The 14,165-nt window shown below is 39.3% G+C and overlaps 1 protein-coding gene across 1 annotated transcript in view; it reads left to right on the top strand.

Annotated features, from left to right (window-relative positions):
• LOC124556498 (26S proteasome non-ATPase regulatory subunit 5-like) overlaps positions 1 to 986 on the top strand; it is a 197,060-nt gene extending 196,074 nt beyond the window's left edge. Inside the window, exon 8 of the mRNA XM_047130455.1 lies at positions 140 to 986. Coding sequence (XP_046986411.1) covers positions 140 to 351 — 212 coding nt within the window. The 3' untranslated portion in view covers positions 352 to 986. The remainder of the gene's footprint in view (positions 1 to 139) is intronic.
• Positions 987 to 14,165: the final 13,179 nt, after the last annotated feature.

The following is a 14,165-nucleotide window of genomic DNA, read 5'->3' as shown; positions in this document are numbered from 1 at the left end:
CTAATTTTGGTTTATTTTAAGTGTGAAAAGAGTGTGTGTGTGTGTGTGTGTGAGAGAGAGAGAGAGAGAGAGAGAGAGAGAGAGAGAGAGAGAGAGAGATTATTGTGCATGTATCTAACCAAACAAAATATACTTTCAGGGCTGATTGAGTTCCTGTTAGACAGAAAGAGGGCCAGTAGTAAGGAAAGTAGAGAAATAAAGTATGAAATTATACGGTCTCTACTTCATTCACATATAGCTGAGTCTGTATTCAGCCCAAACATATTGTCTCAAATGAGAGAGTACGTAAATCGTGGACCATTCTATATTGAAGCTAGTACAGAAGTTGCTGTTGAAGAGAAGGCAAATTAACTGCAGTACATGGTACCCAGGAGAACTGAAGACTGAGTAGCTGTTGGTATTAAAATATCACAATGTTATGTTGTTGTTTCTGTATGTTTCAGTAATTTGTGGACCTTGTGAATCACAACCAAAGTAATGTTCAGTATAGCAGCATTTTATAAAATTTGTTTATTTAATTCACCCATTAACATATTGACATGTTTTTAGAAATTTTGCTCCAAAAGCAGTGTTTTTTATTTATGAAAAAGTCCTTAATGAGTGACATTACATACAGATATATAAGGATAGCTTTTAAAACTCAAAACTCTGTCAAAATAACAAAATCTAGACTACTCAGGACTTTATGTTAGAGGTATATTTCCGCCAAAAAAATATTAAGTTATTGCTGTTTGTTCTTCATGTAGTACTCAGTCTTAAAAGATATTGGATATGTTTTCTTTTTAAATGATTTGTGTGTTGGCTTTATTTTTAGTCATGAAATCTGAGACATTTGTAATGGCTGTGGAAATCTAATTTCAATGATATTTACTGTTTTGAACGTTTCAGCTAAGAAGAAAGAGGAGTTGTTTTCTTAATACTAGATTCTTGTTTCATGAAACTGTTAACTGTTACATATATCTACCAATAAATGTTTTTATTTTGAATTAACCTTAACTTGTTTGATCCATGATGAAATACCAGTGAAGAAGAAAACTGCAACCAGACACATTATATTTTAGTGAATAATTCATTTACTTTTCTTAACTTAAAGATAAGGAAATACAATGGCGTACAATTTTTAAACGTACAGGAAACCTCCTGTGGATCATGTTACAGTCAGTCGCACAACATAAACATCCCCAAGCACTCTAAAATGGTATATATTGCATGGAAATGCTCATCAGAAAGGAAGGAATACCATGATATTAAAGATAGCCACAAAATTAAACTGATAGCTCTGTGGTAACCAGTAAACTCTATAAAAGCATTGCAAACAAATATAGCAACAAAAATACAAACAATGGGAACTCCATATAGGAATATCAAAAATGTAGGAAAAGACAAATTCCTACTTACCGTAAAGAAGACACGTCAGGCTGCAAACAGGCATAATTAAAAGACACTCAGATGAAGCTTTCGGCCACAGCCTTTGTCAGTAAAACACACACACACACACACACACACACACACACACACACACACACACACACACACACACACAGAATGCAACATCATGTGGGGAAAGATGGGTGGATGCATTGGCAGAGGGCTGCAAATAAACAGGGTGGGAAATGAGTATGGGGAGCAGACGATAGGACAGAGGCGGGTAGAGGGGGTGGGGATAGTATGTTACTGTAGGTCAAGGCCAGGATAATTACGGGAGTGGAGAATGTTTTGTAAGGGTAACTCCCATCTGTGTAGTTCAGAAAAGCTGGTCGTGGAGGGAAGGATACAGATGGCTCAGGTAGTGAAGCAGCCATTGAAATAAAGTGTGTTTTGTTCAGCTGCATTCTGTGCCACAGTGTGTTCTACTTTGCTCCTGGCCACAGTTTGGCAGTGGCCATTTATCCTGGTGGACAGCTGGTTGGTAGTTATATCAATATAAAAAGCTGTGCAATGATTGCAGCAGAACTGCTAAATGACATGACTGCTTTCACAGATGGCCCAGCCCCTGATGGGGTAAAATGAACCTGTGATAGGACTTGAATAGGAAGTGCTGGGTGGGTGGATTGAACAGGTTTTGCACCTGGGTCTTCTGCAGGGATATGATCCTTGTGGCAAGGGGTTTGGATTGGGAGTGGCATAGAGATGGACTAGGGTGTTGTGAAGGGGTTGGGTGGGCGACAGAACACCACTTTAGGAGGGGTGGGAAGTATCTCAGATAGGATGTCTCTGACTTCAGAGTAAAATGATAGGTAATCAAAGCCCTGGTGAAGGATGTGACTCAGTTCTTCCAGTTCAGTGTGGTTCTCGGTGATGAAGGGAACACTCCTTTGTGGCTGGTTCTTGGGGTGGCAGGAGGATTGAGGGTGTGATGGGACTAGGTCTGGAGGTAGTGCCTGTCTGTGAAGGCCTTGTTGAGACCCTCAGCATACTGAGCAAGGGACTTTTTGTCACTGCAGGTACACTGCCCCCATTATTTGGTGTGAAAGGGATGACAGCTGTCAAAATGCAGATACTGTTGATGGTTAGTGGGTTTAATGTGGACAGAGGTGTGGATGGAGCCATCTCGGAGGAAGTGGTCAACATCTAGGAACGTGGCACGCTGGGTTGAGGAGGACCATGTGAAGTGGATGGGAGAGAAGGTGTTGAGTTTGTGAAGAAACAAAGATAGGGTGTCTTGGCCCTAATTCCAGATCATAAAGATATCATATATGAACCTGCACTAGACTCAGGGTTTGGTGTTTTGGGAAGCTAGGAAGGTCTCCTCTAGATGGCACATAAAAAGGTTGGCATAGGAGGGTGCCATGTGGGTGGCCATGGCTGTGCTGATGATTTGTCTATATACTTTTCCTTCAAATGAGAATTTGATTCTAATTACACAAATACGCAGTTCACTGTTTTGTTTATTTTCTATGAAAGAGTGAGGATTGTAGATTATTTGAGTTTTGCAAAGTGGATTTTGTGCAGATTCACGTGTTCTGCTAATAAAAAGGCAAGTGGCATCCTGCAAAAACAAACTAATTGAAGATTTAATTATTTATACAATATCAGTTCCTCACTAAGAGTTTATTGCAGTCTCAAGACAATGGATTCACAACCTGAGTGCCGTATTCTGCACAGGAAACAACTACTATAGAAGACTGCAGGTTGGTGAACATTAATTAGAACTTATGCATTCAACTCAGGGCGGTGGATGCAAATAGGTACCTCGCGTGTACTGCAATCTTAATACAAATGAGATCACTGACACGTCATCTGGTAACACAGAGGAGATATGAGGGGGAGAAATTTTTGAGGGAAAGGGTTTATCATATACACTAACAATCTCTCTCTCCCTCCCCCCTCCCCCCCCCCCTTCCACTTAAAGTGCGTATTTCTGAATTTTTGTCGTATTTTAATTCATTAGCTTAAAATCAATTGACATTTGTTGTTTCTCTGTAGGTTGTCATTTCTACAAACTCTGTGCAGGTGTTCACATGAGTTAACTGGCATGGCTGGCCAGTCAGTGCAAATGTGCTGGTAATATATGTGCGATTATGATATTTTTTCGGTCTTACATTACAGTACAACTTCTCTTACTATTATCCTACTTGTTTGTATTCGAGAGGGTGTGCTCTAAGCCCCACGTAAACGACAGGCCAATGAGGTAACAGCAAATGCAGAAGTATACATAGCGAAATGTTTATATCAGGTTTATTTTTAACAATTTGTAAAGTCGGCGCTGTTCGGTGAGTAATCGACTCGAGCACCTACGTGTAACCAAGCATTAGGACTGTTTGTTTACTTTGCAAAGTTTTTGTTGAAGTGAACTAAAATCATGGATAAAAAAGAAACGCAGTGTTGCGTTTAAGTGAAAATGACAGGAAAAAGAAGAGTGTACACAAAAATTGACAAATTTCTTACTCAGCCTTCTACAACTATTTCTGGTCGAAACATTTGTGTTGATTGTGACTCAGATAATGTGGTATCTGTTGAGCAGCCTATTGAAGACGCTCCAACAATAATTGCAGTTAAAAATGCTGCTGGCCACGATGACGACGCCCATCATTTTGACATCATCTGCATGGCATACGAAACAGGGAAAGAACCATTGTCCTATACACTTTTCGAAATTGTAAGTAAAAATTCTTATGACTTGGGAAATCTCACAAACAAGACACTGATTGATAAAGAAGAAAAATCTAGTTCTTGATACGGGACTGTTACAGCCTTCAGGACCATTTCCTAAAGATCCCCACCAGGTGTTTTCAATACTGTGTTTCAGTTTCTAGGTACGTAACAGTTAATCATTTTTGTCTCTGTTTTACTAAAATTCTAGATGCTGCCTATTGTCAACTTTGCTGATTGTTTGCTTCATAAAGTAGTAATGTATGGTGCGTGAGTAATTGGGACTGGAAGCATTTGTCTGAAAGAATTAAAGAACACAGTTTCTTGAGTGGCTGTACGGAAGCACGTGCTGCGTAACTTTGGAAAAAGGATGATACTATCGACAAGGAAGTTGAAAATGACATTCGTAAAGAAGTGTTATTTTGGAAAATGCTTCTTGCAAGGTCACCCAATATCATACTTGCTCTTGTAAAAAGTTCATTGGCTTTCAAAGGACACAGAGGACGTAAGTCAGGAGGAAGGGTACCACGACAATTTTCTGTCCGATGTAGAGCTTATCGCCCAGTATGATCACATTTTGCGGTAAGTTTTGAATATACCCAAAGGGTAATCATTTTTAGTTCTAAGAAATTTTTTCAGCGTTTTATTTTTGTTTATTTACTCAATTGCTTACATTGGAAAACGTTTCTAAAATTGCGATCTATGAGGTGTGTAAGCCCAACAAAAAATGGTTCTGAGCACTATGAGACTTAACATCTGCAGTCAGCAGTCCCCTGTGTAAGTCTAACAATTCAAAATGAAATGATTGCGTGCTTAGGAATCAAACTTGAAAATACGCAGCTAGAACAAATTAGAGCCTCACCGTTTTTCTTCATCATAATGGACACTACACAGAATATATCGAAGGTAGATCAGCTAAGCATTGTTCTGATAACCAGATTGGAAAATGAACAACCAATCGATATAGAAGTAAAGGAATTATTTCTTGGCTTTTATGCGGTTATCATACATGGCACAACAGATTTAATGAAGCAGGTGACTAAATTATTTTTTTAATTGACAAAAATACTGATTTTAAAAAGTGTGTGGGTCAAGTTTATGATGGGGGCCAGTGTGATGAGCAGTGTTTATAATGGCGTCCAAATGCGGAGTGTGTACAATGTGTAAACTTTTAGATGGCAGACCTCTCCCTAGTCCTGAATCAGTAGAAGTCGGTAAACGTCGGGAGGCTACGGTAGGCACGCAGTTTCGACTGCTGCCAACATTACGTAGCTGACTGTGCTGTACAAGGTAGCCATTATCGTCTGCTTCGCTATTGTTTTGCGCTGTACTGTTCTGCGTGTTTTTATTGTGCAGTTGTGCTAAACATTATCAAAATGAGTGAAGAGGCAGTTGCTGGCCCGTCTCGGGAGTCGCCAACAACCCCTACCGGTAGGCCTACGGTTGGTTTCACCAAAGTTGCATTGCAATCGGATGAATGGTTTGTGAGTGCATAGTGGACAAATATATATTTTTTAATGTACATGACGATTTCAGTTTCGTTTAAGAACAACATTTAAAGCGAGTTTTACTTCCAAGCCTTTCGTCTGCTTTCGTGTAAGCATGACGCGTAATTTGTAGTGCCAGCACTGTAACTGGTAGGCGTGCTTTGTCCCCCACCCTCCTCCCCCCAACGGCTCCTCTCACCTCGCCAGCCAATGCTTGCTTCGTCCTCTTCCCGCACTCCCCTCACAACTCTGCCGTCTTACAGTTAACACACTGTACATTGCGCCAGTCATAATTTGAATTTAGTAATAAATTATGTCTTTAGCAGTTGTGTGGAAGTGCAGTTTTTTTTCGCAACAATACAAGACTTGTATAATTTTTTCGAGAACAGCATGAAGCGTTGGGATCTACTATCGAAATTTACTGGCGAATCAGAATCCACTCTTAAGACAATCAAATCCGACTAGATGGTCTACCGGAGTTATACGATGTCTGCAATAAAACTTTTTTTCGTATAATCAAGGCATTATCAGAAATACGTAGTACTGAGGAGTTCCAGTAAAGATCAGCGTAGCGAAGCAGAAAGTATTAAAACAAAAATGCTAAATTCTGATTTCTTTTGTGAGTTCATGGGCCACAAATTTAATGACATCAATATGCATCAAAAATTTTACAAAAAAAAAAAAAAAAAAAAAAAAAAAAAAACAACGCGATATCTATTTGGACGAGGCAAGTAGAGCTTTAGTAGATGCTAAAATTGATATTTTATAGAAATGATTTCGAACAGTTCAAGCGCAAAGCCAGACATAGATCCCAGATAGATAAATACACGTTTTACTGGCATGAGTGCAATCTGTCAATTACTAAATTTCCTAACACCATTTTTGCTCACTGTAGATGGAGCAACTTTACTACACAAATGTGATCATTCCAAAGTAAATATTTTGATGTAACAATGTCCTAATTTTTCACTTCAATGTATTAATACTTATTGCCTTGTTCTACCTAAATTGACTGCGTCATCTTGTTCTACCTAGATTGACTGTGATATGGACTATTCACCAATTATGCAAGGAAATTATAAATATGCAATGCTAGCTACATTACGGAAGTGTTTATCGAAGTTTTATACAATACCTGTCTGTAACATCCGAAAGATCCTTCAGCAAATTAAAAAGATTAAAACTTATTTAAGGAATAGTTTATAGGTCAAGTTCGACTCCGACATTTGGCACTCATAGCAATCGAAAACAAGGCCGCATTAAGAATAGATTCAACGGTACTTATTGATGATTTTTCAAAAACCAAAAGCAGAAAATGATTGTAAAATAAACTTAAAATTGTCTACTTCGTTTTAGTGTCTATATTATTAACTGTAATCTACTACAAACACGAAAACATGGCCCCTGCCTCCGACGCTTACTGATCGGAAATAATTGCTCTAAAGGAAATCAGGCTGCTCGGTAAGGCGCACTAGTTAAGCGAGAATGATTTGCCGGCACTGACGAAAGCCAGTCTACCCGCAGTTCTTAGTCACCGCGGACGCGCTAGTCCTGACTTCACTGTTTCTAACGTGCTTCGCGGCAAGGGAACATGTTTCGCGGCTGAGTACTACATTTTTTTGTTTTTACTTGCTTCTGCCCGCGACTTTCTTTGCCTAGTGTGGACCAACACTGAAAATTATCCCACGGGATCATTTTATCGGTATCAAAGTATCCTATCCAGGTCTAACTCGTATCGTACTGCGTGCAAAATTTCATCCAAATACAGCTAGTAGTTCTTGCGTGAAATTTATAATATTATTAGAAAGTATGGTGAAATATCTGCTGCGTTACACATAATAATTTACTTAGTAGTAAATAGGTTTGCTATTATGCTGTTCAGTGGGCGGTAAGGAAATGCTATTACCCCCCCCCCCCCCCCCCTTTACTAAAGCCACTTCTGCCGCTCTGCTGCTTCCTCCATTGTCCAGCAAAGAAGTAACAGAAGAAAAAATCGTGAAACACGTAAACGTGCACTTAACACGCTAGCTTCTTTGTCGCCGTAGAAAAAGATACAGAAAAAGGCCGTATCGTGGATGAAATGAAGAGACTTGAAAATGAATTATCACTACTGAGACAAAGAAAAACTAGTTTAATACCTGAAAACATTACATTTGAGGACGAAAAACAAGAAGCAGTGCCAAAGCCTTCAGTGTCTACAAATGATGGCTAAAGTACAGCAAGTTTTACAAAGGGTATTTACGGACACACAAACTAAACGTCTCATGATGTCCAAGAAGAGTACAGGTTGGAGTCAGGAAGATGGAGGCAAAGTTTTGCGTCTGAGATATCTGTCCAGAAAAACATTTATTTGAGGAACGTTATGGGTATACTGTTACCGGGATTTTCTGCGTTAGAAAGATATATTTCAAATCCTTATTGCTGTCTTCCTGGCATTTTGACGGATGTGTTGCACTAAAAAAAATGAGTACGCAAGCAACAAGCCTAAGCGAGGTAGAGGGGCTGTGCATGTTGAGATTTTATGAAATGAGTGTGGACAGTCGTATACGCTACGACCAAGAAACTGACACCATATACGGTCCCCATAGCCAAGAACAGTTTGTTATGGCACGTGGTTTATGTGGAACGTGGAAGCAGCCTGTGTATTATAACTTGCTGCTGCGATGAATCGGGATTTGCTGGTCAGTATCATCAAAGAGATGCAGAAAGTGGGATTTGTTGTAGTTGGCATTGTATTTGATTTGGGAGATAAAAATGGGAAACTGTGGAAGGAATCCACATCGATTGCACAAACACGTGCTTCAGAAACCCTAAAGTTGAAACGAAACGTGTTTGGTTACTTGCTGATGTACTGTTTATGGTGAAACATTTGAGCAATCACTTTTTGGACTACGGTTTTTCATTAAGCGATGGAAGGAAACAATAACAAAATGCGTAATCGAGCAGCTGTTGTTGGAAGATGATGGCTCATCATCCGACACTTTCCAGAATGAATCGACAGCGCGTTCATCTTGCCTGCTAGCTCTTTCCCAACATTTTGTCAGAGACAGTTTCTTACGTAATGCCTAAAGAAAAAGATACTACAGAACTTTCTTGGTTGGTAAACGATACGTTTGACATTAGGAGTTCGAGAGTACCCGCTGGAAACTGACCAATTTCAATTGCTTTTGGATTGTGTATGGAGACACAAGAGGAAGTTTTTCGCAGCTTCTACTCCATCTGTGAACAAAAGAGTAGGAAATCATAAAACTTTACCTCTTTCCATACGGGGTTACTCACCTCGGTACAGTCACTATTGTGTTATTTCTCTGATTTGAGACATAGCTACGATTTGGTGTATGTATTGACCTCAGGATTCAACCAATACTGCCTGGAAAACTTATTTTCCCAGCTAATAGCAACTGGCAGGGCGTATGATCCTCTCTTACCAGTGGAGTTCAAACGCCGTTTGCCTATCTTAATTGTGAACAGAAGTATTGTTGACATTCAATTACGTAATTCTTCACTAGTCGCAGTGGAAACTGATACAAACTATCCGACTTCCAAGTTGTTTACAGGACTTGGGTGGGACATTGAGGAAGCGTTGGCAATGGCAGGAGGTGAGCAAAAAATGACACACATCACACGAGATGACTGGAGTGTTTCACCGTTGATAGAAGCTTCGGAGTGTTCTCTAGAAGGTCTCCGCTACGTTGCTAGATATATTGCCACTAGATGCGCCTCCGTAGACAAATCACTCGACTATCCTAGAGGCAAGATAATGGAAGTGTCAGAAGAATCTACAAGTTCTGGGTGCATTGGGAAACTCACTCGTGACGGCTTAATCGTCCCTTCAGATGAGTGATTTGAAGCTATTAAGCAGTTAGAGGTGCTATTTTCAAATTTTCATGGCAGCAGTCTGTGTAAAGACGCCAGTGTGATTAGACCCCTGGCAAGGCTTAATTGGGAAGTTTCCGGCTATTTCTTAAGAGGTCATCACAATGTATGCTAAAACCATAACCTTTACTCGAATAAGACACCTCAACAAATCAGCAAACGGCACAGAGCGCCAAACAAACAGCACGCAGGTGGAGAGCTTCTGCGGTTCACTACATATCGGGTTAAGGTATTTAATTTCTTCTTCACATTCTTGAAAATGAGGCGATTAATCGCCTAGCTTCTGTATGACGCGTAGTAATGTGTCAAGTAACTGGACTTATAGCGTTTTCTTACTATTTAATATCTTAATGAGAAAAGTGTTTTACACTATTTAGCCGCGTGGTCTCTGGACCCTTGCCACGGTTCGCGCGGATCCGGAGGTTCGAGTCCTCCGTCGGGCATGGATGCGTGTGTTGTCCTTAGAGTAAGTTAGTTCAAGTTAGATTAAATAGTGTGTACGCCTAGGGACCGATTACCTCAGCAGTTTGGTCCCATAGTACCTTGCCACAAATTTCCAAAAATACGCTGTTTCCGACTGTGACGCAAAAATATGGTACTAAACTGAAAGCTCTTGTGAGCGACTGAGAATTGTATATTATTTGAAAACGGTCTGAAAGTTTGCCACGTTATGTTACCTAATAGAAAAGATTGAATAACAGAATATGCATGTTAAGTGGGCCACAGTTAATAGTTTCGCTATCACTAGAAAAACAATATGAGAGTTTCATAGTCGTAGCAAGCACTGTATCGGTAAACTATCGAACACGTGACTGTTTACATTGCGCCTCAGCTTTCGTAAATGTTACATCAGCGGAATAGCACCGTACGTGGGCGTGAGAATAAGCCTCGCGGTGCAGATGGTTCTCGACAGTGACGTCACTCGGAAGCGAGCGATCGCTGCAGAAATAATTGGCACAACGGTCAGCCAATAGGAATATCACTTAAGTAGTGCGAACACACAAATAGGAAAGTTCATGGTTTAAATGACTATACATATAGTATAGCTACAATAAAAGCTAGTTGCAAGTGTTACCTTTTAAGGCATATCAAACACAGATGTGCCAGTAAAATTTTAAATTATGACAAATGTCTGGTCTTCTGGGCCTGAAATTTTTCGAAGTGGCTGGTCCTAAAAGTGTTAAGTTTTGAATGAGACTAAATGCTCTGCAATTTAAGAAATTCATCGCACATTCTCACATAATATAATTCACCTTGCGTAAAAGGAAATATATTTTGGAAGCAATGCTTCTGAAACCACCATTCGCAATATTTTCCAGTAACCTGTTAGAAATGTAAACATTTGTGATGTTACGCTCCTCGAAAGCTGTTTGTCGTTATGAAGAATTACATAGTCTTCATCATAAAGCCTTTGTCACATTTTCTTTGTATTTTAACTTTTATATTGGTGTTTTTCTCTCATTCACGTTTTGTTGCTGCATTATTCTGCAGTAGCAAGCTGAAATAAAATATTTTGTTAGATTATGAGGTCTTACCAGTCAGAATTAGAAAAATTTAACTGAAACTAAAACAATGAAAAATTCCCATGTTTTTCCTGTTTTTCTCCCGGATGAAAAAATTCCCAGCTGTCCGGGGAATATAAACCCTGTGTATGAAGCTCCTTATCTTCATAGATGTGCATAGAAATAACCAGCTGTACCATGTGGGCAGTTTAAGAGATACATTTAGTCAAGACTTCTTTTTCATGGACAATATTACCATGCCTGTTAACATCCACTGCATGAACTGGTCAGTTAGGTCAACGGAACTGACTCCAACAGAGCACTTGTTTATTACGGTGGACCCCTTAAAAGGTAAAGCATCGAAACTGTTTGGTACTACATCTAATGAAAAATAAGTTAAGCTATTTATAATAAACTCACGTGGAACTATAACAAAAAGTCCATATCCATTAATGCAAAAGTGAGGCACTACAACACTGTCGTACTTCTGGAGGCACTGTATGCCTCTGAAACAACACAAATAGGTGGGCAAACTAAAATCAAAGAAATAGAGAAACAAGAAAGGAAAATCCTCAGGAAAAATTTTGGCCCGATACAAGAGCAAGGAATCTGGAAGAAGAGACCAACATCAGAATTATATACTTACACAGACAAGATTACGGATACAATAAGGAAAAGAAGAATGCAGTTCTACGGACATATCCACAGGATGAATGAAAACAGAATTTCAAAGCGAATTCTTAAAGTCATCAACTCAGGCAGGGGAAAAACAAAATGGATAAAAGAAGTTGAAGAGGACCTCAGACAAGCACACACAACAGTAAACGATGCAGAAAATAGAACTGAATTCAGAAACATCATCAAAAAACATAAATTTGACACCACAACACAGAAGAGACCAGGGTGCAAATGGACAGCGGAGTGAAAGAAACAACACAGTGAACACATGAAGAAAATTTGGGCTCAGAGAAAACATAAACAAACAATCATCATAAAGGAATTCAAGTTCAAACACTCTCTTAAATGGGAATAATCGAAAATAATAATAATAATAATAATAATAATACACAGATTATCCCAGGAGGAATGGTCAGTACTCATGGATAACAGGAACCACCATTCAAAGCAAAAATGCCCAATAAACATTGGCCCTAAAATGCATGCCTTAAGAACTATGAACACTTGTGTTTCACTTCATTGAATATGAAGAAGTGCTTATAGTTCTTAAGGTATGCGTTTTAGGGCCTATGTTTACTAGACTTTTTTGTTTTAATGATCATTCCTGCCATATCCCTGAATATTGACAACTCTTCCTTAGACACCCTCTATACTGTAAGTAGGTGCAGTGGGCAGACAAGTAAGACAGGGCAGCATTTTCAGCTTCAAGATTAGTATCTGCATTTTATGAAAAGTTGACATCTCAAGTAACATTTTTAATAACTGAAAAACAACTTTAAAAGAAATCAGTACAAATCTTGATGTATGTCACTGAAACTTGATAGCATTAGGTTCAGTTCCCAACAGCTGAATCCCAAGGTCAGCTCTAACATCTTTGAGTCTGTTCCTGTACCTACTTTTCCATGCAAATTACTACAGTAAACACACATTCACACAAGCAGGAAGTGAGAAACCATCATAATTCCTGCTGCTTACTTTGTTAAAACAGGCCAATCGTAAAGTGCTCAGAAAGTCTCAACATTTTGCTTCTCAAACTTTTTTTATAGTTCTTGCTCTGCAGTTCTAGCAGCCCTTTGCTCAGGTCGGCAGAAGACGATCCACAACAAACTTTATATGATTCAGGTCCTGGAAAGTATTCAGGAGTCTTTAACATTTGTGTAAATACTGTACAAGATGTCTAAAAGGCCGGTTTCAATGTTTTCCAAAATATGAATAAATTCTGGAGACAAGAAAACCAACAGTTGCCATTTGAGAGTTATCACTCCCGGAGTTTTAATTTGTTCCTCGTAGCTACAGTATTGCTCACCTTGAAATATTGCATCATTTTTTTCTGATAGATGCAGGTTTAATGTGTTGATATGTGAGAACACACCCAATAGGTAAGCAATCTTTAAAAGTACACGTCTCTCACATAAAAATGTCTATTTGGTCGTCAGCCTGACTTCTTGTGTAACAAAATGCTGTAAGATTTGGCTAGCTAATAGCTAAGAAACTAGTAATGTGTAAATAATAGTTGAGATGGCAATGGATAGATCACATCTGTTACACAGTATTTGTTTTGCTCTGATGCCACCGCACGCATTCAACTGTTATGAATCACCTCATGCATGTAGGTAAGACTTGTGTGTGTGTGTGTGTGTGTGTGTGTGTGTGCGCGCGTGTGTAGCTTACGCGCACTCAACGGCAAGGTTATCAGTGCCCTTAACTGCAGTAAAACAAACATATGTGGATAAAGTCCCTAAAATTGCTGCACATGGTGAGGAGGAAATCTATAAAATAACACTCATTCACTTATTCCCACCTCACTCGTATTGAGCCACGCAATCACTTTATCTCATATGCGTGAAGACAACTGAGAAAGTGTGAAAGGTGCTATACCTGGGATTAAAACAGATGTAAAACAGTGGAAGAGCTAAAAGAAACTCAAGCAGATATTTCATAGAGATTCTAAATGGCCTCAATGCCCAGGGATGATTTGTGAAGTGGCGTTCTGTAGCTACATGAGCAACGGTACAGTATGTAGAGGAAGTTGGAGTAGCGAGTATCTGACACACTGTGAGAAGCTGGCACCAGATGGTAAGTGGCACAGGAGACAGGCATGGGGCTGGTCTTATAAGCACCCATGGCCAGCCTGATCAGGTATCATTGTGAAGAGCTGTGGAGTACTGCTAGGACCCAAAGTGAGACAATAAAAATATTTGCCAAAATATGTGTCAAAATTGGTATTAAATTGAAAACTGTCACCCCATATGATTTGTAAATATGCTCAGAATTATGGAAAACAAGTCAAAGAAAAGCTTGTGTCAAAAGAAATCCAAGACTCCTATAAAGTTCAGTGTTGAGCCAATGTGAGAGCTACAGTAGCATCAAAAGTGAAATGAGAAACAGCACAAAGCTATAACACAGCTGGCTCATCAGGCATACAGTGGAGTGACCAACGGCAATCCGAACTTGTAATTTATCTATTCTGTAACCACTGAACTGCGTGACCATAGTATCAAAGACATTGGTAATCAGATTATATATTAAT

The sequence above is a fragment of the Schistocerca americana genome, chromosome X, assembly GCF_021461395.2.
Source record: "Schistocerca americana isolate TAMUIC-IGC-003095 chromosome X, iqSchAmer2.1, whole genome shotgun sequence".
NCBI lineage: Eukaryota > Metazoa > Arthropoda > Insecta > Orthoptera > Acrididae > Schistocerca > Schistocerca americana.
This window is presented reverse-complemented; position numbering and strand designations above follow the sequence as displayed.